This window comes from Nicotiana tabacum, chromosome 24 (genome assembly GCF_000715075.1).
Source record: "Nicotiana tabacum cultivar K326 chromosome 24, ASM71507v2, whole genome shotgun sequence".
NCBI lineage: Eukaryota > Viridiplantae > Streptophyta > Magnoliopsida > Solanales > Solanaceae > Nicotiana > Nicotiana tabacum.
In genome coordinates, this window is record NC_134103.1 from 98,713,588 (window position 1) to 98,738,516 (window position 24,929).

Sequence of the window (24,929 nt, forward strand, 5' to 3'; positions counted from 1 at the left end):
TTATATGTATAGAAGTTTTAAATATATTTAATATATAAAAATATTTATGGTAGTGTAGTTTATAAATATTTTAAGCTTTTTCATGGTTTTATCTTTTAACGTATTATTTCAAGTTTGGGCTTATAATTTTTGGATGCTCCAATAAGTTTTATAGTTCATAAATATTAGTAACTCAAATAAATCCTAAACCAAAATCAAATCAATACTAATGCTAATTAAAGACATTCAATTCAATTGTACTATGAATGAAAATAGTATTGGATATCTATTTTTTAGTTTTCCATGGTTTAGATAAAATGTATAACTTATTTTTCTTCTAGTGGTTAGTCATGTAAATAATAGTACTTATTAGTCATAATTTTAAATTATGTTTGTTTTCATTATGGCTTATTAATAATATTTATTTTATGCGATTTTATTATCTTTATTGTTGAATATTTTAGTACCATGCCATGACTCATATCATATTTGTGTTATTTTATTAAAAAACACATTATATAGTTCTGTCTTACTAGGATTAAAGAAATATTTGGAGCACAAATTTTACGTTTTGCGCTATGAAGATTTTATGGGAAAAAACCCCGAAAACCCGAGAAAAATCAAGATTAAAAAATCTGAAATTTATTGGTTTGATTTGGTATTTAGATTTAATAACCCGATACAATTGATTTGGTTTGATAATTAGAAAATCTGAACCAACTCGGCCATGTACACACTAGTTGTGATCGATATAGCAGCAGTATAGACTTTGATTATACATTTCTCCAAGTTCTCTCTACTCTTTCCCTCCTTTCTTTTCAATGTGTTTGTTTTTTCCTATTTCTTTTTTTATATATTTACCCACAAGTAGGCGCTGGTCGGATTTGACAGATTCCAATCTTACCTCTAGCTACTATGAAAGTGATGTATAGCTTAACACTTTAAGCAGCCAAAAAAAAATGTTCCTTGTCAAGAATAATATTCTTTAGTATTAATATCATTTCTTTTCGACTCCTCTTTCGGAAATTAGTAGACAGTTCTTTAGAGACCACCCTTTTCCTTTACAAGGCTCAGCAGATAGCTTCTACTACACACCATTGCAAAGTTAAAATGATCTTCTCTTTAGAATAAAAATAATCTTGCTTCTAGTTTCGCTTAATCTGCTCTCTTTTGAGTAAAATAGTATAAAATGAATCTTCCTTCTTTACCTTCTTTTTTCATTTATAATTAATTATGAATACAAATAAAAAATTTACAAGGTGTGAATATGTTGAAAATAATATCCAATCCCATGATTCCAATTTCTTCTAGTATGCCATTTTGCTAACGAAATAGGCGCTTTTATGTGCATGTATATTATGTATATTCCAAAGATATGGCTTCCCAGTTAACAGTCGTACTTAACCCGTCCCCACGGACCTTGTGATGAACAATAAGCTAATTGTGATTAGCCCAAGACACTAAATATTTTCAGTAAACTACGTTTTAATCTCAAACTAGTTAAGAATAAAGATGGTTATATGAATATTCTATATGTACATGTTCATTCCGCTCCATTCAAACCCTCGATATACAAAAAATTCATCATTTGGTTGTCCATTAACTTAAATCCGCCTTTCTTTCTTTGTCCGAGTTTGGAACCAGCAATACAACCCCATAAATATTTTGCTCGACTTAATCCCCAGTTAAAATATATATGTTAAATTTGCAAGCATTCACGTTACCGAAAATCTGGAAGAAAATAAGCAATGATGTCCAAACTTATCGGCTTGATTATTTAATGCAATTCAAACATCTGGTGAGTGATGACTCATCTTGACCTGTAAAGCCCTAGACCATTTTCTTCAAACTATAACTATATATGTGATATTTGCCACTCCCATTTAAAACAGCGTAAGTACAAGTCCTCCACTTGAAGCAATGGATATATGCCTTTTCTTTCCAAAGATAACGTTAAAACAAAAACAACATATTAAACAATTAAAAGAACTAAAAAGAAAAAGAAACTAACACAAGCACTCACACCTAAAGGGGAATGTTCCCTACTATGTTTGTTCTTTAAAAACTGAGTCCTTGTCCAGAAAACTGATCATCAGCTCTTATTCTTACTTAGTAGAGCCAACTTCCAAAATGCTTATTTCACCTTATCTTCTCCATATTCTGCTCTGCATATTTCTCTTTCTTTTTAGCACTGGTAATTCTTCAACTTTAACTCAATTTTCTCGACTTATTTAAACTGAATGCTAAAGGAAAAATAAATTAAATTAGACTAATTAATTTTACCACTATTTCTTTTTCATGTGACTGCAGATGGAACACAAGTTATTCTAGTAAACAACTGCAAGGAGAGCATATGGCCAGGAATTCTTGGCGGTGCAGGGCAGACTATTCTAAAAGATGGCGGCTTTCACCTCAACAGTGGCGAGCAAATAGTCCTCGACGTGCCTGAGAAGTGGTCGGGTAGAATATGGGGCAGACAGAATTGCCATTTCGACGAGAATGGGAAAGGAAAATGTGACACAGGAGACTGTGGTAGCCAATTACAGTGCCGGGGGATGGGAGGTGAGCCCCCGGCTACTGTTGTAGAAATGACATTAGGCTCATCGACTTCGCCCTTACATTTCTACGATGTGAGCTTAGTCGATGGCTTTAACTTGCCTGTATCGATGAAACCTGTGGGGGGAGGCGTTGGTTGTGGAATAGCAGAATGTGAAGTTGATTTAAACATATGTTGCCCATCTGCATTGGAAGTTAAGTCAGGAGAAAAAGTGGTGGGGTGCAAAAGTGCATGTTTGGCTATACAATCACCAAAATACTGCTGCACAGGAGAGTATGCAAATCCTAAAACTTGCAAACCAACTGTTTTTGCTCATCTGTTTAAGGCTATTTGCCCAAAGGCTTATAGTTATGCTTTTGATGATGCTTCCAGTCTTTACACATGTAGGGCTTCTAGATATTTGGTAAGTTTCTGTCCTCCCAAGTGAGAGGTTTATATTTTGTCTAGCTTTATTGTAATTCTGTTATTCAGTTTTAATGGAAAAAAGTAGTTTAAAAGGACAATGGAGAACAATCTTAAGAGTTGGATTCTGTATACTGGAAAAGTAAATTAACAAAAAGCCATCCTGAAATTAACTCCATCTGAAATTTGCTGCACCCAAACAATACCATTAATCAATTATGTCTGTCTCAGTCCCAAAATGGTTCGGGCCAACTTATTTCTGTAGCTCAATTGACATCAGTGAGATCACGAATTCAACATGTTCAACATGTAATATTGACTAGTAACAAATCATTATATTCTTATTCCGGTGAAGATTAATTAAAATGACTGTAAAAACTTATTACCATTGGTGATATCAATTGATTCAAAAAGTTCATGTAGCTCAAAGTAATTAGACATCAGTATAATCTGGTAACATGCACAAGAGCAAAACACACAAAAAGCAGGACGCAAAAAATCGATGGTACCTTCAGTATCTTGAGATGTTGCCCTTGAAATCCAGGACCTGCTCAATGCTTTGCATGACTAGAGTTTTTTAGTTCATTCTTAAATTTTATGGATGGTCATTCAACTTTGTGTTCATTACCTAAAAGTTATTTTTCTTTATTTTGTTAAGTAAAAGTCATTCAACTTTGTGTTCATTACCCAAAAGTCATTTTTCTTTCTTTTGTTACACAAAAAATATTTTACTATGTTCTATTTATCACAATAATCACTTTGACCAAATTTTACAAACCTTTCACCTGAAAAGTCTATTATGCCCTTGACAATATAAATCCTCCCATTTATGTAATACTTTCTATATTATATGCTATATAATATACTTTTATCCAGATATTTACTTATAACTAAAATAACTTAATATTATTTTATTTATTATTTTTATAATATATTCCTACATTTAATTTTTTCTTAATATTAATTTTCAAGATATATAAGTAGCATTATTAAATTTATCAGTAACATTACCGTGAACAAATCTCAAGTCCACGTTCTTAATCATGCTTAATGAAATATGTTTAATAAAAATTAAAAAATCAAAGTTCATTGATTTATCAGCCAAGCCATACCCATTAATATAATAAATAAAATACCCACATTTATCAAAATGACACATTAGATTAATACTTTCAAATAAATAATATTAACAGATAAAGCTTTAAAAAACTTAATATTAAACACGAATATCTTTGAAACTTCTTTTAAATTTTTTATTGAATATAAAAAAAACTATAATTTGTTAAACAAATTTGTTTTTATTATTTTAAATAAATATTAAAAAATAAATATATTTTTTTATTGTTTTTATATTTAAAATATGTTCATGTTTGAGTATGATTAAATAAAAAATTGAGTGCCATGAAAAAAATTAAATGTATGGATATATTATAAGAATAATAAATAAAATAATATAAAGTATTTTAATTATAAATAAAATACTTAGGTAAAATTATATAATATAGTATATAATATAGAAGGTGTTACATAAATGAGAGAATTTATAATGTCAAGGATATAATAGACTTGTCAAATAAAAGTATTATAAAATATGGCCAATGTGACTTTTGTGAAAAATAGAGTAAAGTAAAATATTTTTTGTAACAAAAGAAAGAAAAATGACTTTTGGGTAATGAACACAAAGTTGAATGATTTTTACATAACAACAAGAATAAAAGTGACATTTGCATAATGAACACAAAGTTGAATGACCACCCATAAAATTTACTCATTTTTTTAAATGACGGTTAATTGCTTTGCTTGCTTAGCCTCAATAAACCATCACATGGCCTCCTTAATGAATCAATCAAGTATGCCTAAATCCCAAAATTAGTTGAGGCTCTATTCTCTATATCTAGAGGTGGCAAAATGATTACAAGAAAATAGTTATCCACCCATATATATTATTTATTAAAAAATAGGTTGGATAATGAACTTTTTAAAAACGGGTCGAATATGGATAAGAACCATATTATTCACTTAGAAAATGGATAATTAATGAGTTTAATTTTTACATTTGTAAAGCCTCAAATTGGGGCTTCTCAAGTTTGGGAGACTAGGGGTTCTCCCAAAAGTGATCATATTCAAGAAGTCATGGATAATATATATATATCCATATTATCCGTCGGATAATATATTTTTATCCGTATTAAATATGGGTCGGGTCGGATAATTTATCTGTTTTTTATATTATCTATTTTTGATCCGCTTATATCCGACCCGACCTCCCCATTTGCCACCCCTATCTACATCTATTCCTCTCTGTTCAAGTTGTTATTTCAGTACCAAAGGATTATTCGTAGTTAAACAGACTCATCAATCTTCTTTTAAATATATTGAAAGACAGATTGCTAGATTCTTTTGGGGTACTTCAGAGGGTAAGTAAAATTTTCATTGGAGCTCTTGGTCTAAGATGTGTTTTCCAACTGAAGAAGGAGGCATTGAGTTTAGATATTTGAAGGATTTTAGTGATGATCTAGCTATGAAAAGATGGTGGAGATTTGGGACGTGCGACACCCTATGGTCCAATTTCCTCTACACTAAATATTGTAGGTTAACACATCTAGTCGAGAAGGTTTGGAGGACAGGACAATCACATTGTTGGCGAAAAATGCTCCAAATAAAGGAGAAAGTTGAGGAGAACTTATTGTGGAAAATTAATGTTGGCAACTCAAGCCTTTGGTGGGATAATTGGACAGGTATGGGGGCGATAGCTCAAATTATCTCCTATGAGAACACTCCAAGAGGACAACCTGTAAGATGGATGGCAAATGGCAGTTTGACCAATTGCATCTGCATGAATTTCTAACAGTTTCTTATTCACCTATCTGGATTCTATCTCCTAATGAAAATTTCTCTATCGCTTCAGCCTGGGTCCTAGTAAGAAAGATACAAGATAAACTACATTTATTGCACAAAGTATGGCACAAACGTCTTCCCTTTAAGAAGTCCTTTTTGGCCCGGAGATTGTTGAAGAAGTTGCCCTTTGATGAGGTTGGTGATCAAATTTAGCCTGAACTATGTTTTTAAGTACTGTTGTTGTAGAGTTTCAGATGGTGAAACAATTCAACATACATTTATGGCCGGTGAACTTACAAGGGACTTGTGGAATACATTTGGAACTCCTCTGAATATCAGGTAGGAAGCTATCCCCATTAAAGGTATGTTTATTAGATGGTGGTCAGTTAAGGCCAAAAATATTATACATCAAGAATGGCTGAGGATAACTCCTATTGTAATTTGTTGGAAAATTTGGAAGGCAAGATGTGCATCAAGGTATAGAGAATTGGAGATACTGGAATTTCAAGGGCTAGAGAAAAGTATCAAATTCGAAACTATTTAAGATGGTCTATATCTAAACACCATTGTAGCAAATAGTGGCATGAGCACTTGTTTAGCATCTGTGATCAAGTTCTTTCACTCTCCCATAAGATTGAATACTTTGTTGTTAAGTGGACGAAACCTCTCTCCAACTGGGTGAAAATAAATACTGATGAAAGTCAGAATGGGGAAGAGGTTATGGGGGCTGGAGGTATTATTGGAGACTCTGAAGGCAATTTGATCTTGGCTTTTGCATATAACATGGGAAGGGGCAGTAGCAATTTGGTAGAGGCAAAGGCAACATGGCTGGGGGTGAAGTAGTATATTTCACGGGGTTTTCAAAACATCGTCCTTGAATGTGACTCTATGGTAGTAATCAATATGATTAAAGGGAACGCAAGCTTATCGTGGCAAATGTATGATATAATTTTGGATACTGCAACTACTTCAACGTGTGAATTTTGAGATCCAACATTGAGGCTAATCAAGTAGCAGATGCTCTTGCTAAATGGGGCATTGAGGAGAATGAATCTATTTTCCTCAATCCTAGAGATTTGCTCAGGTTCGCTGCTGGACCCTATTTGATGGACAAGGCTCAAATGGCTTCAGTAAGGCATAAGCAAAGGAGGAACATGTTGTCATAATTTTTTTATTTTTGGCATTGGTTTGTCTTGGATAAATTAGATGTACAAGGGAAGTAATCTTCTATAGGATCATATGAGTGTTTATAACATAGATTACAGATCTTTGTATTTGTATACGACCCTGGTTATTATTACAGTGATTGTTTTTGTTGAATAGAGGCTAGGTTGATGCCCCTCTGTTATGCTGTAATTTTTTGGTGAGCAATATAAGAACTATACCTCCTAATGGCGTAAATTATATAAAAAAGAAAATTAATCTACCACAATTCTCCCCCTTTATCCGAATTTAGGATCGACTATGTTTGTCACATTGGTGGAGTCCTCCTCACTCGATCAATCAACTACAACTCAATCCCAAACTAGTCTACATTATATATATGAATGTTGTCCATTCCGACTCTACTCAGTATTCAGGCTTTCTTTTTCAGTATTCATAGCCATCAAAAGTTAAATTAGTTTTACTCTGAAAATAAATCAATCAACCATGAAATAATAAAGGAACATTATTATTCTTTGTGCACCACGTTTATTGGTTTCAAGAATCCAACTGAAGGAATTCAAGGGCCTTCTCAAATTAAAGTCCCATTCTTTTCGCTTTGGAATTCTTTAGTCCCATTAGAATTAGAAGTATATCAAATTCTTAACACAACTTACGTAAATATGAGCTTGCACTTCTTAACACAAAAATGTGTCAAGAGAGAAGTGATGCCTAGAATTTTCCGGAGGACAAATACCATCAAATCGATCCCTTATTTTTGACCATTATTCTTGTTCAAGAGAATGTTTGGCCCCAAATTAATGGAGTACCAATTTTGGAATTTCACACAAATTCCAGCTGTGAATGTAATATATTTTACTTCTAACTCATGTATACATATAGAATACATGAATATCCTTTTAATACAATGAACAAGGATCGTAATTTAAATGATATGGGAACATTTAAGTCTTAATGTATTAAATTAAACAAAAAAGTGTAGGCCTTAAAGTTTTAAACAGAGTAAACAATTTAAGTTTATTCAGAAAATAAGTTTTCAAAAGAAAAAAAATGGACCGTCCGAATCATTATATGTACAATTAAAATGATAGTATTTCACTTGAAACTACAAAAGTTTTGATGCATTCAAGTTGCACACAGCCACACATAGGACAAACGGACACACTCGTGGTACACTGCCAAATGCATGATACCATACTGATAATATAAAAAAATTATACATACCTAGGTTATTTAAAAAATAATTATAGATAATTATTCATAATAGTAAATTAGTAACATGGAAAAGGAGAGTAGCTAATTTATTACTCCATATCCAGTAAAAAGATAATAATACAAATAATTTATATTATCACTAAATATGGCTTAAATTCAGGGGCAAAGATAGAATTTAGGTTATGGATTCCACCAAAACTAATAATTTTGGTTTAAACTCTATATTTTTCTTAAGAAATATATTAAAATACATTGTTAAAATTCTGGCTGTTAAATCCTATTTAAGAATCCTGAATCATATACGACGAGTTACACTGTGTGGCGGCTAGTTCGCGTCAGGGAATCAGATGAATTGATTATCTGTTAAAATAGATAATTCCAGTCAGAAAATCACATGCATATCCCAGTCATATTGTATTATTTTGCTAGCGTTCATGTGCTGCACAAGGAAGCGCTTAATTAGCTGTGCTTGTCAGTAATTACAGTAGACAAAACTCAATTAAGTTACTTTTATATTGTTACTTTTTTGTCTTATATATATATATATAGTATGTATATATATATATATATATATATATATATATATATATATATATATATAGTATGTATGACGCTTGCTAATTATGTGAGTCATTTTATAACGTTTGACGCTATTACACTAATTATATTATGTTAATATAACTTTTAGAAGTTTGACGAATATAATTCAAACCTGTTAACAAATCAACTTAACTTTTAATGTGATATTTTTCTATGGAATTAACTTTTGGAACTATAAATTTAATTTTTTCCCCATTTCTACTTATGTACAAGCTAAAAAAATGTTTTAAATTTCATGCCTAATTAAATGGTGTTAATAAAATGGGACGAATTGACTATATATACTTTGTGCATTTATTTGTAAATGTGATAATTTAATTTGTTTCAACTTAAAGATTTTCAACTTCAACAATCCCTCCTCTTAGCTTAATGAATGGTTATAAAAAGAAAAGAACAAAATTTTGACTAGAATTTACTAAAACGAGACAATATCCTCATGAAAAAAACAAGAAACCAAATATCATAAAAGATAATTTGTAGCGCAAGTTTGAAAAATAAATGTACATTGGAAGTGATGAAAAATAGAAATTAACAAGCAGGAAAAAATCAATTAATTTAACACACACACACACAATAAAAAGATTAAGTTTTCCCCTTTAAAAGATATTCCATATTATTCTTGATACCCTATTTCTCAGTAATCCTTATCTTAATTATTATTCTCAAGATAGCTTTGTGTTTAATAAGTAATTACCTAGGCTGCCGTAACCAATTAAGTACAAAGAATAACCTTAAATAAAAAGGAATAAACAGCTGTTGTCGTTCAATCAAATCTCAAACTGAATCTTTCTTTTTAATTAGGTTCTTAAATAAAAAGAAACCAAACACATGCAATTATCAAATCTCCATCTCTCACTTTTTCTCTTTCGCAACCCTTTGTGCTTCCTCTTTTGCAGATTTATTCTATTGTTTCATATATAACACATGCGAGTAATTTGTTATTTTTGCATGGTAATAAAAGGATTTTATTTTGCATAATAGAATACATTAAATAACAAGAAAATTAGATATGGGAATGAGATTAGATGAAGAATTTGGAGCAGATAGGGTGTTACAAATCGAAACAGACGATGAAGAGAATGAAGCAGATGATTACAAGATTGAAGAAGATGATGATGATAGTGGATCTGATTTTACCCTTCACTCTCCAGTACATGAGCCATCTCATAGCCAAATTGGACCTCATGATTCTCCTACTTGGCCTCAAAGTTACAGGTATTTCTTGATTCTCCTTCTTTTGTTGTTTTCATGCACGTAAAATAAATGAATAGTAATGTGTAAATACCATTGGAGTCAAATCTTAGCATATCAAAAAACGTTAGGTGATTTCTTTCCATCTGGATAAGATTTGGTAGGCAAAGTCGTACATGCGCCAATGGGAGATAGCAAGTAACTGGTGAATAGTCCAGGTGCAAGTTGGTTTAGACGCTACATTTTTTGAAAGAAAAAAAAAGGATATAGTGACATCCCTTTTTTGAAAGAAAAAAAAAAAGGATAGTGACATCCTTTTCCATCTGCATAAGACTTGGTACACAAAATTACTTGGTGTATATGCTGGCATGAGATAGCAAAGTAGGTGAATAGTCGAGGTGCAAGGAAGTTGGTCTAGACACCAACTTTATAAGAAAACATGAGCAGTGACTTGTATAACTAGGCTTTTATGTGTGTCTTTAAATTTGTGTTGTACTGTTGTATATAGATTTTACCCTCTGACTACTTGTTAATATTAGTGTTTTACGTAATATCTTGAAACTAGATAGTAGAGTTTGGTTATTATCCATGGTTTTTGAATTCACTATTTGAATTTCAATTAGCTATGAGGAGAAAGATGAGAAGATGGCTGTGAAAAAGTATTCAAGAGTTTTGGTGTCCGATTCATATTTTTCATAGAGAAATCTCTGATCAAGGATGGAACAAGAGCCGTTTTGCATCATATATATCTAAGGGATTCCTAGGTTCGGGCTGAAAAAGCAATGTCATTTGATCATTATCAAACTGATTGCAATCTTTTTCTGTCGCGAAGATCCCAACTTTCTAGAATATACAACCTCCTCACTGTTATTTTTAAAAGTGAAACATATACTATTAGCCAATTTGTTATTGAATTTGTGAACAATCTCATAAATTCTAGCTTTGGCACTGATTAATAAATGGAAAACAACACTGAGCATAAGATATTTAGCTTTCTCATGTTCATCAAAGAAGTTGTCTATGGTCTATGAATAGGTGATAGTCCATAGGCCGAATGTACCTTTTTGCAGAGCAATAACATACAAACTTGTCTGACAAATTAACTTACATAAGACAAAAACTTGTGAATGGTTGATAAATCCGTCATGTGCTTTTGGAGTTCTAATGTAATTTCAAATTTTTGAGAAAGTTTATTTTCACAATTCTGATACAAAAGTCCATTCTGAAAGAGAACATAATAAATACTCTGCTAATCTTTTTTCTCTATTTCACATTGTTGTTCTTAGGTATGCATATATGTATTGGTTTAGTTTGTTTGCCAATTTTCACTATATATGCATATATGTTATGGTTAAATGGCTGGATAAATGAATCCATATATGAGGCTAAAAGTCTTTCTGATATTTACACGTGAATTTTTTTTATTGAATATGTAGGCAGTCAATGGACATGTTCACAGGTGTGACCCCTCCTTCACTCAGCTTTTTAAGGGGAAGCTCCTTCTTGAGGTCTCAGACTACTCCAACGCCTCAACCTTCGATTTGCAAACCTCTAATTTCCTCTCTGCGCTCAGACAAGGAAGAAGTTCCAACCTTAACACATCCAACAAGGTTATCTGTTGTCTCTTCAGCAAGATATTCAGCACTTGAATTGCCACCATCACAGCAGTGTTCATATACTCAATCAGTTCTTAATGGTAAGACATGGATCTTATCTCGTTGTTTATGCTTATTGTTCTACTATTAAACTGGCCTATTTTTGTCCCTCAATTTTTGTTATTGTGAATTTGAGTCTAAAGACTATCCATTTTTTGTTGCACTATTTTACCATGTGTAGTATCTGAAAATCATGATAGAACCTCTTTGATTGCATACTAAACCATTAGAAAAATAAAACTGTCTTCTGCTAAATGAACTAAAGCATTTTGCAACAATCTATAGCCTATAATCCTGTGTAATTCAAGCATTTCTATATCTTGGAGCTGTATTTGTTGCATATTGTTGTCCTATAGGTACTAGTTTCTGAAAGTTCGTCTATGTTTCTCCAATATATCCAGCTATTTGGTTAAAGTATTAACAGAGTTTCCAAGTACTTAAACCTCTCATCTTTATTCTCCTTTTTGTTCTTACTGTGGTTCGATCCTTCAATGCAGCGATAAATGCTCTCTGTGGAATAGGGATACTTTCGACTCCCTATGCACTCAAAGAAGGAGGATGGTGTAGCCTTTTTCTGCTGCTGCTTTTTGGAATCATTACTTTCTACACTGGAATTTTGTTGAAAAAATGTTTAGACAGTTCTCCTGGTATTGAAACCTATCCTGATATCGGACAAGCTGCTTTTGGAATGCTAGGTCGAATATTTATAGCTGTGAGTATATACTGAGAACATATGACTAGTGATTCCTCAATTAGCAGAACAAGATTTTCATTAGCTACTAACATTGGGTTTTTCAATAAATGCAGGTAGCCTTATACGCGGAACTATATGTAAGTGTATATAGTCTTTCCTAGTTTTACTAATTCTCGCTCTCTGCTTCATTCTACTGCTTTCTGTTATCTATAACTTGGAAGTGTTTTTTTTTCTCTTGCAGTCCTCTTGCATCGAGTATTTGATTATGATGAGTGACAATCTTGGTGCCATATTCCCAAGTGCTCGCATGGTCTTTGCTGGAATTCATCTGGATTCTTATCAAATGTGTGCTATCATTTCTACCCTTGTCATACTTCCAACAGTTTGGCTAAGAAACCTCAGTTTGCTGTCATACATTTCAGGTTTTAATCATTATATAGTACCTCAAAATGTCTTGAAAATTAGTTCAAAGCTATTCGATTTGTGCTAACGTGTTGAATTCTGATGCTTGTAACTCCAGCTGGTGGAGTGATTGCACTGATTGTCGTGGTGCTTTGCTTGTTATGGGTTGGCGCGATCAATGAAGTTGGATTTCACTCGGGTGGAACAGCATTAAACATTGCAAAATTGCCCGTCACAATTGGTCTATATAGTTTTTGCTATGGCAGCCATTCAGTTTTCCCAAATATCTACTCATCAATGAAAGAACCTTCAAGATTTCCTTCTGTTCTACTTATAAGGTGATTATGAATCAGGCACTGATATATGGAATGATATGTTATTCTTTAATCAAAATGTACATCTGCAAATTGAAGGTTTAATATTTAACTTGTGTTGGTTCATATCGATGCAGCTTTTCCATTGCCTTCTTTTCGTACCTCGGAGTAGCAGTTTGTGGCTTCCTAATGTTTGGTGAAAACACCAGTCCGCAGTTCACATTGAATTTGCCAGCAAAACTTATTACTTCAAAAGTTGCAGCTTGGACAGTGGTAAGTATAATATTAGCTTTAGTCTATGCTTTTCTCATTTTTGTTCATGTGAAATGCAACCTAAAAACTTGGACTGAAATTTTTTTTTTTTTTTTTCTGTTTCATGTTGGATGATCATTAAATATATGGATATAAAACTATGTTTTGTGCAGGTTTTAACCCCTGTCACAAAATATGCCATAACAATTACACCAGTCGCGTTTGGCATTGAAGAATTCTTACCTTCACGTCAGCTTAGAACTTATGGTGTATCGATCCTCATCAGAACAATTCTGGTGTTTTCAACTTTGGTCATTTCACTAACAGTTCCATATTTTGGTAAGTATTTTCTTCTAACACTTTGCACTTGTAACAAATAAATTAGTAAGCTGTTTTACCACTAAGATATACATTTCTTTTTGAAACTTCAACTGCAGGTTCTGTAATGTCATTGATTGGATCTTCACTAGTAATGCTTGTGGTAAGTTATCAAAGTTATTTCATTTTACTTCAATGTGAAGCTAGAAGGGGAGCCTTGACGTAACTGGTAAAGTTGCTGCCATGTGACCAGGAGGTTTCAGGTTCGAGCCGTGGAAACAACCTCTTGCATAAATGTAGGGTAAAGCTGCATACAATAGACCCTTGTGGTCCGTCCCTCCTCCGGACCCCGCGCAGAGCGGAATCTTAGTGCACCGGGCTATTTTTTTTACTTTAATGTGAAGCTAATTAGCAAAAGAATCATAATAACATGGGATTTTCTTTTGCTTGCTTTGTCTCAGTCTCTGATCCTTCCTTGTGCATGCTACATTAAACTAAGCAAGGATCGAATCACACGATTTCAGGTATATTTTTGCTCCATATTTTTCTAGCTAGAGAAAATAATTCTTTTCATCCCAAAGATATGCTAATAGTAATTGTTTCTTCCTTTTGTATTATTTAGCTTGCAGCTTGCACTTCCATTATAGTCGTGGGAGTGGTTTCTGCAGTTATTGGCACATATTCTGCGGTCACAAGCATGGCCAACTAGTTCCAAGACCTAATGGACAGAAACCACAATCTTACTTCCATTAGTTAAAAGTTTCTTGTACACTAGCATTGGTCCAAAAAGCATAGATCAAATGTCAAAGTTGAAGGGGTTCTAAGGAATAGAGAAGGGCAATTTGCACATTTGGCCGGAAATATATTGGGAATATACAAAAAAGATACATTTTGTCGGCTATTATTTTTTAGAACGGCTACGTTATATAGTTTTCCCAATTGAGAAAACCAGAGAATCCCTCGAGTGATGATGAAATAGAAGTTGTAATTAACAGGACATTAGATCTTGATTTGGCCCTTTGAGCCCCTTCTGTTGTATCTAATCATTGTAAGTTCAGCTCCATCACATTGTTAGCTCATGATTTAGCAGTTAATCAGTCAAGCAAAGATTTATCTTCTCTTTGTTATAATCATTTAATTGTATTTAGTAGGATCTTATATCTTGCTATAATAGCTAATTTCGTCTTATTCATGAGTTAAGAAGGAACATACTTGAGGAAGTACTTATTTTGGTCAATAGGATTTAAGTATCATCCTAACCCTGCTGTTCATTTCATATCTCTCGTTTACAAATTTTTATGCCTTTTTGGCCAAACTTTTGGAAAATGAGTGCTTCTTTTTCAAACCCCCCAAAAAGTACTTATTTTGGTCAATAGGATTTAAGTGAAAAAGTTATTAATCGGATATGGTGTTTAGAACCTTCTTAAGGAATTAATCCACAATAGTCTATGTGATAAAGGCAAAATGGTCTCGTGGCCATTTAAACTTGTACCAGTTTGTCAATCCGATACATAAATTTATATTTTTCTCATTTGAACACTCTAACTTGATGGAATTGATACTAATAAATACATCCAATAGAACGTGTATACCAATTGCGCTGACATGTACAACACATCATATGTTTGACTATTTATTGCTTGATATGTGTATTTGTGGGTCCATTTTTAAAATTTAATTATCAAAATTTTATTATATTTTTTACTTTTCTTCTCCACTCAAACTCCCTCCCCTCCCCAGCAATCCGTAAAAGAACAGAAAGTTTCCGACCAAACCCCAAATCCAAAATCGGCAGCCCCTGTTTATCTATAATCTCCATAATCATGTTCTCGGAGATTCGTCGAGAACATATTCTTCAATCAAATCTCAAGAACCTAAATCAAACAACAATAATTTGAAAGTTTCCAAAGGTTCTAAAACCCATAGCCCAATAAATAGTACAAAGGTTCTGAAAAATTCTTCAACAAATAGTGGTTGGTTTAGCGAAGGAGGAGATGAATTTAGTGATGAAACAAAAGATGCTTTTATCAGCTTGTCTTTTGGTCGAAAATCAACTGAAATTTGTCGGAAAACCATGTTTCACGGTGCCGCGTCGCCGGTTAATAGTGAATAGATGTGCTTCACCGGAGAAGGTGGATGGAATGGCCGCTTAAAAAACCTTCGACGAGTAAAATTGAGACTTCTTGAGGACACCAGACTTGGACTATAGAAGAGGGAAAAGGACGATCTTTTACCCATTCTTTTTCGTTTTCAATTTTTAAATTTTTTCCTTTTGATTTTATTATTTTTAATCAGAATATTATTTTCACGCTCATATTTTGAGTGATTGGAACGCATTCTATCCACATCACTTGTGTTTGACACATAAGCACAGTCAATGATCAAAGTAGTTTATTAGTATCCATTCCATCAAGTTAGAGTGTTCAAATGAGAAAAATATAAGTTTATGTACCGGGTTGATAAACTGGTACAAGTTTAAGTGGTCACGAAGCAATTTTGCCTATGAGAAAATCTATCTACTTTCTACTCAATGCACTGACAACCTGTTACAGTGTAATTACACCAAAATTTAATTATAAAGTGTGCTTCCAAACATGCTAGTAGTGTATAAGCGGGTGTCATTAGACACTTCTTCACAAAAAATATCTTTATACGTGTAATAATACTCCTTGTTTTTCTGAGTAAATATGTACGTACATAGGCTCTTCTAAATCACTAGAGTCTCATGTACAAACCGAATTGTAACAATATATCTAACATTACTTGCGCAAAATCCTACATGTGTCATTGTTTATGTTACCAAATAACACCGTTTATCCATCACTGGAGAAACTAGAAAATGCGGTTTTGTGTAGCGATTTTTTTGTAACCCTTATATATAGGAAAGCTTCTTCCACTTTTCCCATCGAATATAGTTGATCCTTTTCTTTTTTTTTTTTCTGTTTCTTTTTCTAGTTAATGTAGTAGTTGAATTTGGCCTGGATGTAAAAAGGTGAATTTTATGTAATTTACCTACTTCCCTTATTTCTCCTTTTGGCTTTTGCTCTTCCGTGGGGATGTTTGGGGATGGGGGATAGAGTGGTGTGATCCGGGGCGGAGCAATAGAGTTAGCTACAGATCACGTGAATTTAGTAGATTTTGCCTAAACATTATAAATATATTAAAAAATTCATCAAATATTTATAAATATTTGACAGTAAATTTAATTATTATTGATTTGAGATTGTTATAGAAACTCATAAACTTAAAATATTGGATCCGCCTCTGATTTGAACAGAATGTTGGTGTAGTTTGAAAAGTTACTAGTCAGACATTGGATTGGAATGAAGGGATGTACAATGAAGCAAAAGCTGGTCTGTCATTGCTTGCCATAAAAGAGCTTAACATACAAATTTGTCCTACACTCTTCTTTCTCCATTTAACTACTAAGGATTGTGAGATACCAAAAGAATGAAAACCCCTTTCTCGCCAACTTCAGCTTCTTCACTTCATTTATCACTAACCTGTCTTACTATACACCAATATATTTTTTCTCCTTTTTTTTTTTTAAAAAATCAAATCAAATTTTAGTCATTCGACTTTAATAATAAGTAACTCCTTTACTTTTTGGAAAACAATTAATGTACTGTCATTTTCTTGCCCTTCATCATTTATTTACAAATAATAGATAACGTTTTGCTTAAAGTTTACTCACGGAGTGAAGATACGCACATTTCTAAAACATTATTTAATTGGAATGGAATAGACAAGATTAAATTTTATTAAATATATGTTTAGTTAACATAACCACGTGCCTAGTTTAGCAATGAACTAGTCGCTATATGTTGGGTAAGATTACAACCCCATTATTTAACTTGATAAAAAAGCATATGTACATCATTAGGCCTAAATGTTGAGATTTGACAAGAGGGTTTACAGTGTAATTGGTTAGATAGTTCTATTTATAATTCTCTCTGATGGTTTTCTTATCGGATGTTTCGAAGGAGAATTCCATTTAATATGTCAAAATAATTTCACTAACAAAGATATATCTTTTCGAGAGACGGATTCAGGATTTGAGGTTTATATTCCTACAATGACAATAAGTTAATATACAATAATATAACTAGATTTACAATTATAAATATTTAGTGAATTTTTCAATACGTTTACGGAAATAGGCAAAAATGATTGGATTTACGTAATCTCATTGCTAACTCTATAGCTCTACCCTGATTTTACTATTACTTTTTCTAATTTTGCAAGAGATTAGAGAAGGCTGAAAAACATGCAATTTTTAACCCTTTTATCACTAAAACCGTAGACGTCTACTTTCACAAAGAGGAAATTAAAACAGTGCAAATTAAAAGAAAGAACAAACCCATGCACACATGCAGTAGCTATCGCATATATGAAGAATTTGTCAATATCATGCAAGCTTTTGGATGCCCTAACATCACGACGAAGGTAAGTTTTTTAACCTCAGCGAAATATATAATTATAATATATAGAGCTAGATTGTCTTTGACATCACTCTAAAGTTGTTTTCCAACTACAGTTGGTCAATTTTTTTAAAAAATATGTGCAAATTTTGAACTATTCTTCCAGATTTCTCTTCTTTAAAATACACCATTTTCATCACCTAATCGACCAAGCACCCCATCAATATTTCTCTCTATATATATACATCCATCTTAGAGCTAGCTTTCATCCAAGTTTACTACAATATCTTAAGCTGATCTTCACCCTTCAATTTAATTTCAAGGAAGAGATCAGACATAAAAACTTGATGGGTTTTTCTAGTACTTTTCCATCATTAGTTCCTATGGCAATGTTCATTATTGCTTTTCTGGCATTGTGTCTCATGCCTCAGCCTGCACTAGCCATCACCAGACACTATGAGTTCAATGTATGATATCAAAAGTCCATTCTACTTATCTTACAGCAAATAATGTGCATATTTTTTTGTTACTGATCTTGCTAACATTTCTTTCTTCTTTTTTGAATCTTTAATGTAGATAACAATGGCAAATGTCACTAGATTGTGCCATACTAAGAGCATAGTGACGGTTAATGGAAAATTCCCAGGGCCTCGTATTGTGACAAGGGAGGGTGATCGTCTACTTATAAAAGTCAATAACCATGTTCCTAACAATATTTCTATTCACTGGTATAATCTTTGGGCCTTAGCTTCTACTATATTTGCGTCCTTTCTACATGGATTAAACTTAACTAAATACATTGAAAGTGTATTACACTATTAGTCTGTAATATTTGCGTTATTTTTCAAGTCAATAATCTCACTTGTTATAAAATTATTTTTTACGTGATCTAATTAGTATAGTATAAAAATTCTTTTACACTATAATATAATATATAGAACCGAAGTTAAATCCTTTCTACATTGTCTGCTATTTCAAAAGAAACATTAAAAAACAAATTGAAAGAGCTTGGATCTCTTTCTCTTTTAATTATTACTAGTATAGTTATATCTTTACTTTTTGGATGTACCAGGATTAATTTCTTTAATTTTCTTTGTTCCTCTGAACAGGCATGGAGTGAGACAGCTTCGTAGTGGATGGGCAGATGGTCCTGCATATATAACACAATGCCCCATTCAAACAGGCCAAAGTTATGTATATAATTACACAATTGTTGGTCAAAGAGGGACTTTGTGGTGGCATGCCCATATTTCATGGCTAAGATCTACTCTTTATGGCCCTCTAATTATCCTTCCTAAGAAAAATGAATCCTACCCTTTTCTCAAACCATTCAAGGAAGTTCCAATCATCTTAGGTACTCAATTAAACATTTACATATATAAAATCAAATTAAATTTTATGATTCAAATTTCTCCATCTACAATTGTTCCTAATATTCATTACGAAAATTAATTTTTCGATATTCAGGAGAATGGTTCAATGCTGATCCTGAAGCCATTATTAGCCAAGCTCTACAAACTGGTGGAGGTCCAAATGTCTCTGATGCTTACACCATTAATGGCCTTCCGGGGCTCTTGTACAACTGCTCTGCAAAAGGTACTTTTAACGTCTAATTTTTTCGTTCAACAATCATATTATTGTAATTTTATGGGTTGTAACAGGTCATTCACCATCCTAAGTAGGTAATGTAAGATCAATACATGCTTGTTATAGAAAGTTATATGTAATTGACTTTTAAGTGACATGTATTAATGAATAGTAGTTAAATTTTTTGGTACTATTATTTTCCATTATTCTGACTTAGCTCTATAAATGGTTTATTTGTGGCAGATACATTCAAGCTAAAGGTCAAGCTAGGAAAGACATACCTTTTCCGTATGATCAATGCTGCACTCAATGACGAGCTTTTCTTCAGCATTGCAAATCACACACTCACAGTAGTCGATGCTGATGCAGTATATGTTAAACCTTTTGAGACTAACACAATACTTATAACACCAGGACAGACAACAAATGTCCTTTTGAAAACCAAATCTGAATACCCTAGTGCCACTTTTCTCATGACTGCTAGACCTTATGTTACTGGCCAAGGCACTTTTGACAACTCCACTGTTGCGGGAATTCTTGAATATGAATCCCCAATTTCTCATTCAACCAAATCAATGAAGAAACTTCCCATGTTCATGCCTACTTTACCTCCTCTAAATGACACTTCATTTGCTACCAATTTTAGCAAGAAACTCCGTAGTTTAGCAACTTCTCAATTTCCTACTAAAGTCCCTCAAAATGTTGACAAGCATTTCTTTTTTACAGTAGGCCTTGGCACAACTCCTTGTGACAAAAATCAAACTTGTCAAGGTCCTACTAATACAACCAAATTTGCAGCGTCAATTAATAACATATCATTTGTACAACCTACAACTGCACTGCTCCAATCTCATTTCATTGGACAATCAAATGGTGTTTATAGCCCTTATTTCCCTAATAATCCTTTGAATTGGTTCAATTATACCGGGAATCCTCCAAATAACACAATGGTTAGCAATGGTACTAAAGTTTTGGTACTTCCTTTTAATACAAGTGTTGAGCTTATTATGCAAGATACAAGCATTCTTGGTGCTGAAAGCCATCCACTTCATCTTCACGGCTTCAATTTCTTTGTCGTTGGTCAAGGTTTTGGTAATTTTGACCCTAATAAGGATCCTGCTAACTTCAATCTCATTGACCCTGTTGAGAGGAACACAGTAGGTGTGCCATCTGGTGGATGGGTCGCTATTCGATTTTTAGCTGATAATCCAGGTTGGTTGATTAAATCACAAGTGATTTTTATACTAAAATTGCATCTGATAATATTTTGACAAAGTTATAATATGTTTTAGTTAAGACTAAAGAATTTGTACATTTAAATGTAGGTGTTTGGTTCATGCATTGTCACTTGGAAGTGCATACAAGTTGGGGATTGAAAATGGCATGGCTTGTCTTAGATGGAAAACTTCCCAATCAGAAGCTCCTTCCTCCTCCTTCTGATCTCCCAAAATGCTGATTTCTTGGTTCCTTTTTTCAGAATTAACCGTCAAGTCTTAAACTTTTGCAATTTCATTTCTTGTCTTGACCTTTTTTTCCTTTTATGTGTTCTGGGTGTGTTTGCTTTAACAGTCATTTTTTGTAACTGAATGGCCTTTTCAAGCCATGGTCTAAGGAGAGGACGAAGGATTGACTCTGTTTTGTAATTCTTTTTTAACGGCATTTGTGTTTTATATGCAAGTGAGAATAAATGGTTTATTGTCCCAATTCTTTATTGATCTTAGATTATTGTCCTGACTACTGAGGCATGGATGTTTGGCTTTGAACATTTATCAATTGTTTTATGAGACTAGATTCAAACATTTCAATGAATTCATGCACGTATTATATCCCAGTCAATATCCCTATTCTTACAAATGAAAGGTTGTCGATTAATCCAACATTTAGAAAAGTTTTTCAGTTGCTGCAGAGATTGAAAAGCACCTCTCGAGTAGTGTATCCATTTTTGTAAAAACTGAAAAAAATATTATTGTAGTGGTGTGGTTGAAAAAAATTCAGAGAAAGTTTTTCACTAGTTTTTTTATGCCAATTCAACAAATTTAGAAGCTTTGTCTTTGTTTGACAAAAAAATATAATTTTCGGTTAAAACTATTGTATTTATATAATAATGGATTAAACCTAGTTAATGATAATATCTCTAAATGCAGATCCTGAAAGTGTGGATAATATAGGACAAATCTAGTGGAAAACTGGCAATAACATGCATTAAATATTCCAAAAAGTATGAGCAATAATGGAGGAGTAACTAGCAATAAATAGCGATAAATGACATTTAAGTAAATAAAAGGATTGATTCACCCAATAAAGAATGAACTGGATGATTGTCCCTCCTGACAATGATGAGTGGCAGATAACTCCTAGAATGTTCGAACTATTCTCGGATCTGATGGAAAAATATGGAATAATATGAACAAGAATCTTGATGAAAATGTAATGTTTGTATCTTTGCTAGAGCGAGAGAATCTTTTTCTGAAATCTATTCTTATCAGGTCAATATTACATATCTCCTTTTTTCTATCTTTTTTCCTCTTTATATGGGATATATCCCTAGTAAATCCTAATAGTACATGTGTAGAGACTATTCCCTCTATTATTCTATCCTAAAAACTAGCCGTTACGGTTCTTTGCACAGACCTCGTCCTCGACCATTATAAGTATCCCAACCACGAGCTTCGCCATTTCCTGATCGACCTCGACTGATTTTTTCTCAATACTTTCTCGCCCTAAATGTTCCGTTGTAGATTTCGACCTATACAGTTAGTCCCTCCGCTTATTGAGGCCGTCCTCAGATGACCTTGATGAGCGGACTTTGCTGGTTATGGTCGAGGATAGTGGACGAGTGGGTCAGGTAGTTAAGCTTGGGACGAGCTGCCAACGTGGCCTTTCGAGGGCCACAACTTTTGGGGTTGCATCGTTTCTGCACTAGAATGATGTCATAATATCATGCGTCATTATAGCGTATTTTTCCTTTGCTTTGCGTCGTTTCCCGTGCGACTGTCAATTGGAGCTGTCGTTTCGATTCCAGTACTGGGTAATGATGGCATAATCTCTTGGTTTTGATGCCCGAACTCTTATAAATAGAGATGTGATGACATTCATTTGTTCATTATGCGTTTTTCTCATCAAAACCTTGTGACTTCTCCTTTCTCCCTCACTGTGTGTCTTTTTTCCTCGTCTTAGTGCTTCCCGTTGCTTTTAATCCTTCTTTCTCATAAAAAATATGGCTAATGTATCCTCTGGTTCCAGTGTGGGAACTGACCCTGTCCCTTTGGCGGTGTTTATGTCTCCTCACGCTGATGGCGTCTCTGTCATCGTTGAAGATGAGAACTTTCCTACGGTGGAGGAAATAATTCCTTGTAGCGAGAAAGTTAGGTCTGATTTTTCGAAGGCGCCTGAAGATGAGCCCGAGGTTTCTGAGTCGGCTATGAAAAGGGACGACCTAACAGAGCTTAGGGAAAAATTCAACATTCATGCCCGCATCGATTTGGTCCCAGCAGGGCGTGATGTGTTACAAGTCCACCGCCTCGGGTATTGTGCGTTCTATGCATATCCCTTCCAGTTCAGATACGCTCTTCCTCTTCTCCCATTGGCGGAGGAATTCTGTTGCTACTATGGCATGTGCCCGGCTCAACTCGCCCCATATATCTACGAGCTCATCAGGATGCTTACTAAATTTGCGGAGTTAGCCGGGGTCGAGATCACACTCCGGCATCTGATGCATCTCTTCGCCCCTAGTTTCTGTAGGGGGACAATGTTGAACCTTCGCCGTCGAGGAGTTAAATGCCTGGTGGTGAAGAAGGACGACAAGACAAGTCATCAGTTCTGGCATAACTTCTTCTTTGTCAGAACCAAAGACGTGGTGGCCAATGCGGACAGCTTCCCTTAGACTTGGAACTACAGTCGTAAGTGTCTATTCTTCTCTTGTTAGAACATTTGATCTGTCTGCTTTAGTCGTAGGCTTTGAAATTTTATCTCTTCTTTGTGCAGCCACAACTACGCCCCCTCCTTTGGTCAAGGACATTTTTGACTGGGTTGGCCGGATTCTGCCTCACATCATGGGAATTCATGAGTGGCCGGGCTTTTTCAAGAAGTTCGGGCCTGCTCCTTCCTTGGCCGGTGAGTTTATCTATATATGTTTTTGCTGTTTTGGCCTCATGGTCACCTACTTATTGTAGTTTGCTCTTGGTGGTGATGATAACCTTGCTTTGGTTTCTTTTCTTTTTCAGCCCGAGGATCTTCGAGGAGGTCGAGGGCTCCTCCTCCCGTGTTTCGTAAAAGAAAGGTTGCCTCCTCTTTGGAGTCTATTTACAGAGTGACCACGGCTAGACCTGCTCAATCATCTGCTTTTGTTCCTTCTTCAACCGCGGCCAGGTCTGCTCGGTCGTAGACCCCATCTACTGCTGCTTTAACATCGGTTTCTTCTTCGCCTGCGAATATTTCGACAGCGGAGCTTCTTGCTTCCCCTTTGTATCGTCTAGTGGACGAGGAGGAGGAGTTGCCGAGCAACGGGAATTTGGTTCCCCGTAAAAGGAGATCGGTGTCTCTCGGGCTGTGGATTCATTACGGGATGATTTTGTCATCCGTGAGACGGTGACTATAACACTCGAGGACAACGTCGAACTGACATCTGATGTTCCGATATCGGCAGTAGGAGCCGAAGGGCTGGCCGCTGTGGCTTTTGATAATTTACGGCAGGAGGGACCGTCGACTTCATAGCCAGCTAACGGTGCTTCTTTGCTCGCTGAGGAGAGAGGCAAAGGCGTTGCCGAGGATGGCTACGAGACGGGTTCTGATCTCGATGCTGACAAGATGAGGATGATGAAGGAGGGATTTACTCAGCTGGAGGTGAGACTAGAAGGGTCCACAGGGACTATTGCGATCCCCATGGATCAGGATTTATTAAAAGATACTAAGAACGTGGTTCCTGCCCTCGGTTCCCTTTGTTCCGATGTGGAGAGTCGAACTCTCCAAGAGCTAAAAGATGCTACCTTATCGAGGAACATAGCCAACCTCGCTCTCAGGGTATGTTTTTCGACACTTATGTTTGTTATGCTCAATGTTTAGGCTTTGTTCTTACTCTATTTTCTTTCTTTTTTAGACCGTGATCTTGGAAATTGGAAGCGCCCGAAGAGAGGAGCGACGTAAGTCTATTTTTATGAAGTTGTAGCGAAAATACCGCGAGTACCGTGGCAAGCACCGAAAAATCTGTAGGTGGTTTGGTAAGAGTGGCACTTTCCAGGCTCTTCGAGATGAACTGAAGGAGAAGGATGATGAGCTGGTGAGGGTCATCAAAAAGTGCAGCGTCTTCGAGGGGACGCTAAGAAATAAAGAGGAAGAGCTTGA

General features: G+C 34.4%; 3 protein-coding genes across 5 annotated transcripts; all 3 read left to right on the forward strand.

The window, feature by feature from the left end:
• The first annotated feature begins 2,008 nt into the window (after positions 1 to 2,008).
• LOC107805490 (thaumatin-like protein) lies at positions 2,009 to 3,039 on the forward strand. Its single transcript, XM_016629548.2, has 2 exons — positions 2,009 to 2,173; positions 2,290 to 3,039. Exons 1-2 carry the CDS (start codon positions 2,110 to 2,112, stop codon positions 2,961 to 2,963), a joined length of 738 nt encoding a protein of 245 aa, XP_016485034.1. The 5' UTR covers positions 2,009 to 2,109; the 3' UTR covers positions 2,964 to 3,039.
• Positions 3,040 to 9,541: 6,502 nt separating this feature from the next.
• On the forward strand, positions 9,542 to 14,433 carry LOC107805489 (amino acid transporter AVT1E-like). 3 transcript variants are annotated; one of them, XM_075248017.1, is made up of 12 exons: positions 9,542 to 9,970; positions 11,383 to 11,642; positions 12,099 to 12,313; positions 12,409 to 12,432; positions 12,537 to 12,717; positions 12,816 to 13,035; positions 13,149 to 13,284; positions 13,437 to 13,602; positions 13,701 to 13,744; positions 13,835 to 13,877; positions 14,043 to 14,105; positions 14,204 to 14,433. In XM_075248017.1, the coding sequence occupies exons 1-11, from the start codon at positions 9,765 to 9,767 to the stop codon at positions 14,072 to 14,074; spliced, it is 1,527 nt and encodes a 508-aa protein (XP_075104118.1). In that variant the 5' UTR covers positions 9,542 to 9,764; the 3' UTR covers positions 14,075 to 14,105; positions 14,204 to 14,433. The 3 variants fall into 3 exon arrangements, 2 of the variants coding, with proteins under 2 accessions (XP_075104118.1, XP_016485032.1); XR_001652431.2 differs by having other exon boundaries at positions 13,835 to 14,105; positions 14,204 to 14,285; XM_016629546.2 differs by lacking the exon at positions 13,835 to 13,877 and having other exon boundaries at positions 9,543 to 9,970.
• Positions 14,434 to 18,218: 3,785 nt separating this feature from the next.
• LOC107793133 (laccase-17) lies at positions 18,219 to 21,293 on the forward strand. Its single transcript, XM_016615423.2, has 6 exons — positions 18,219 to 18,469; positions 18,579 to 18,730; positions 19,112 to 19,356; positions 19,470 to 19,598; positions 19,833 to 20,801; positions 20,915 to 21,293. Exons 1-6 carry the CDS (start codon positions 18,350 to 18,352, stop codon positions 21,043 to 21,045), a joined length of 1,746 nt encoding a protein of 581 aa, XP_016470909.1. The 5' UTR covers positions 18,219 to 18,349; the 3' UTR covers positions 21,046 to 21,293.
• The last annotated feature ends 3,636 nt before the right edge of the window (positions 21,294 to 24,929 follow it).

What these genes read in the sequence shown, in the direction of transcription:
- LOC107805490 (XM_016629548.2), top strand. Translation starts at nt 2,110, where the DNA reads ATGCTTATTTCACCTTATCTTCTCCATATTCTGCTCTGCATATTTCTC. An exon ending in TCTCTTTCTTTTTAGCACTG is followed by an intron (nt 2,174 to 2,289) that starts GTAATTCTTCAA and finishes ATGTGACTGCAG; the next exon opens with ATGGAACACAAGTTATTCTA.
- LOC107805489 (XM_016629546.2), top strand. Translation starts at nt 9,765, where the DNA reads ATGGGAATGAGATTAGATGAAGAATTTGGAGCAGATAGGGTGTTACAA. An exon ending in CCTTATACGCGGAACTATAT is followed by an intron (nt 12,433 to 12,536) that starts GTAAGTGTATAT and finishes TTTCTCTTGCAG; the next exon opens with TCCTCTTGCATCGAGTATTT. An exon ending in AAGTTGCAGCTTGGACAGTG is followed by an intron (nt 13,285 to 13,436) that starts GTAAGTATAATA and finishes TGTTTTGTGCAG; the next exon opens with GTTTTAACCCCTGTCACAAA.
- LOC107793133 (XM_016615423.2), top strand. Translation starts at nt 18,350, where the DNA reads ATGGGTTTTTCTAGTACTTTTCCATCATTAGTTCCTATGGCAATGTTC. An exon ending in AACAATATTTCTATTCACTG is followed by an intron (nt 18,731 to 19,111) that starts GTATAATCTTTG and finishes TCCTCTGAACAG; the next exon opens with GCATGGAGTGAGACAGCTTC. An exon ending in ATTTTTAGCTGATAATCCAG is followed by an intron (nt 20,802 to 20,914) that starts GTTGGTTGATTA and finishes ATTTAAATGTAG; the next exon opens with GTGTTTGGTTCATGCATTGT.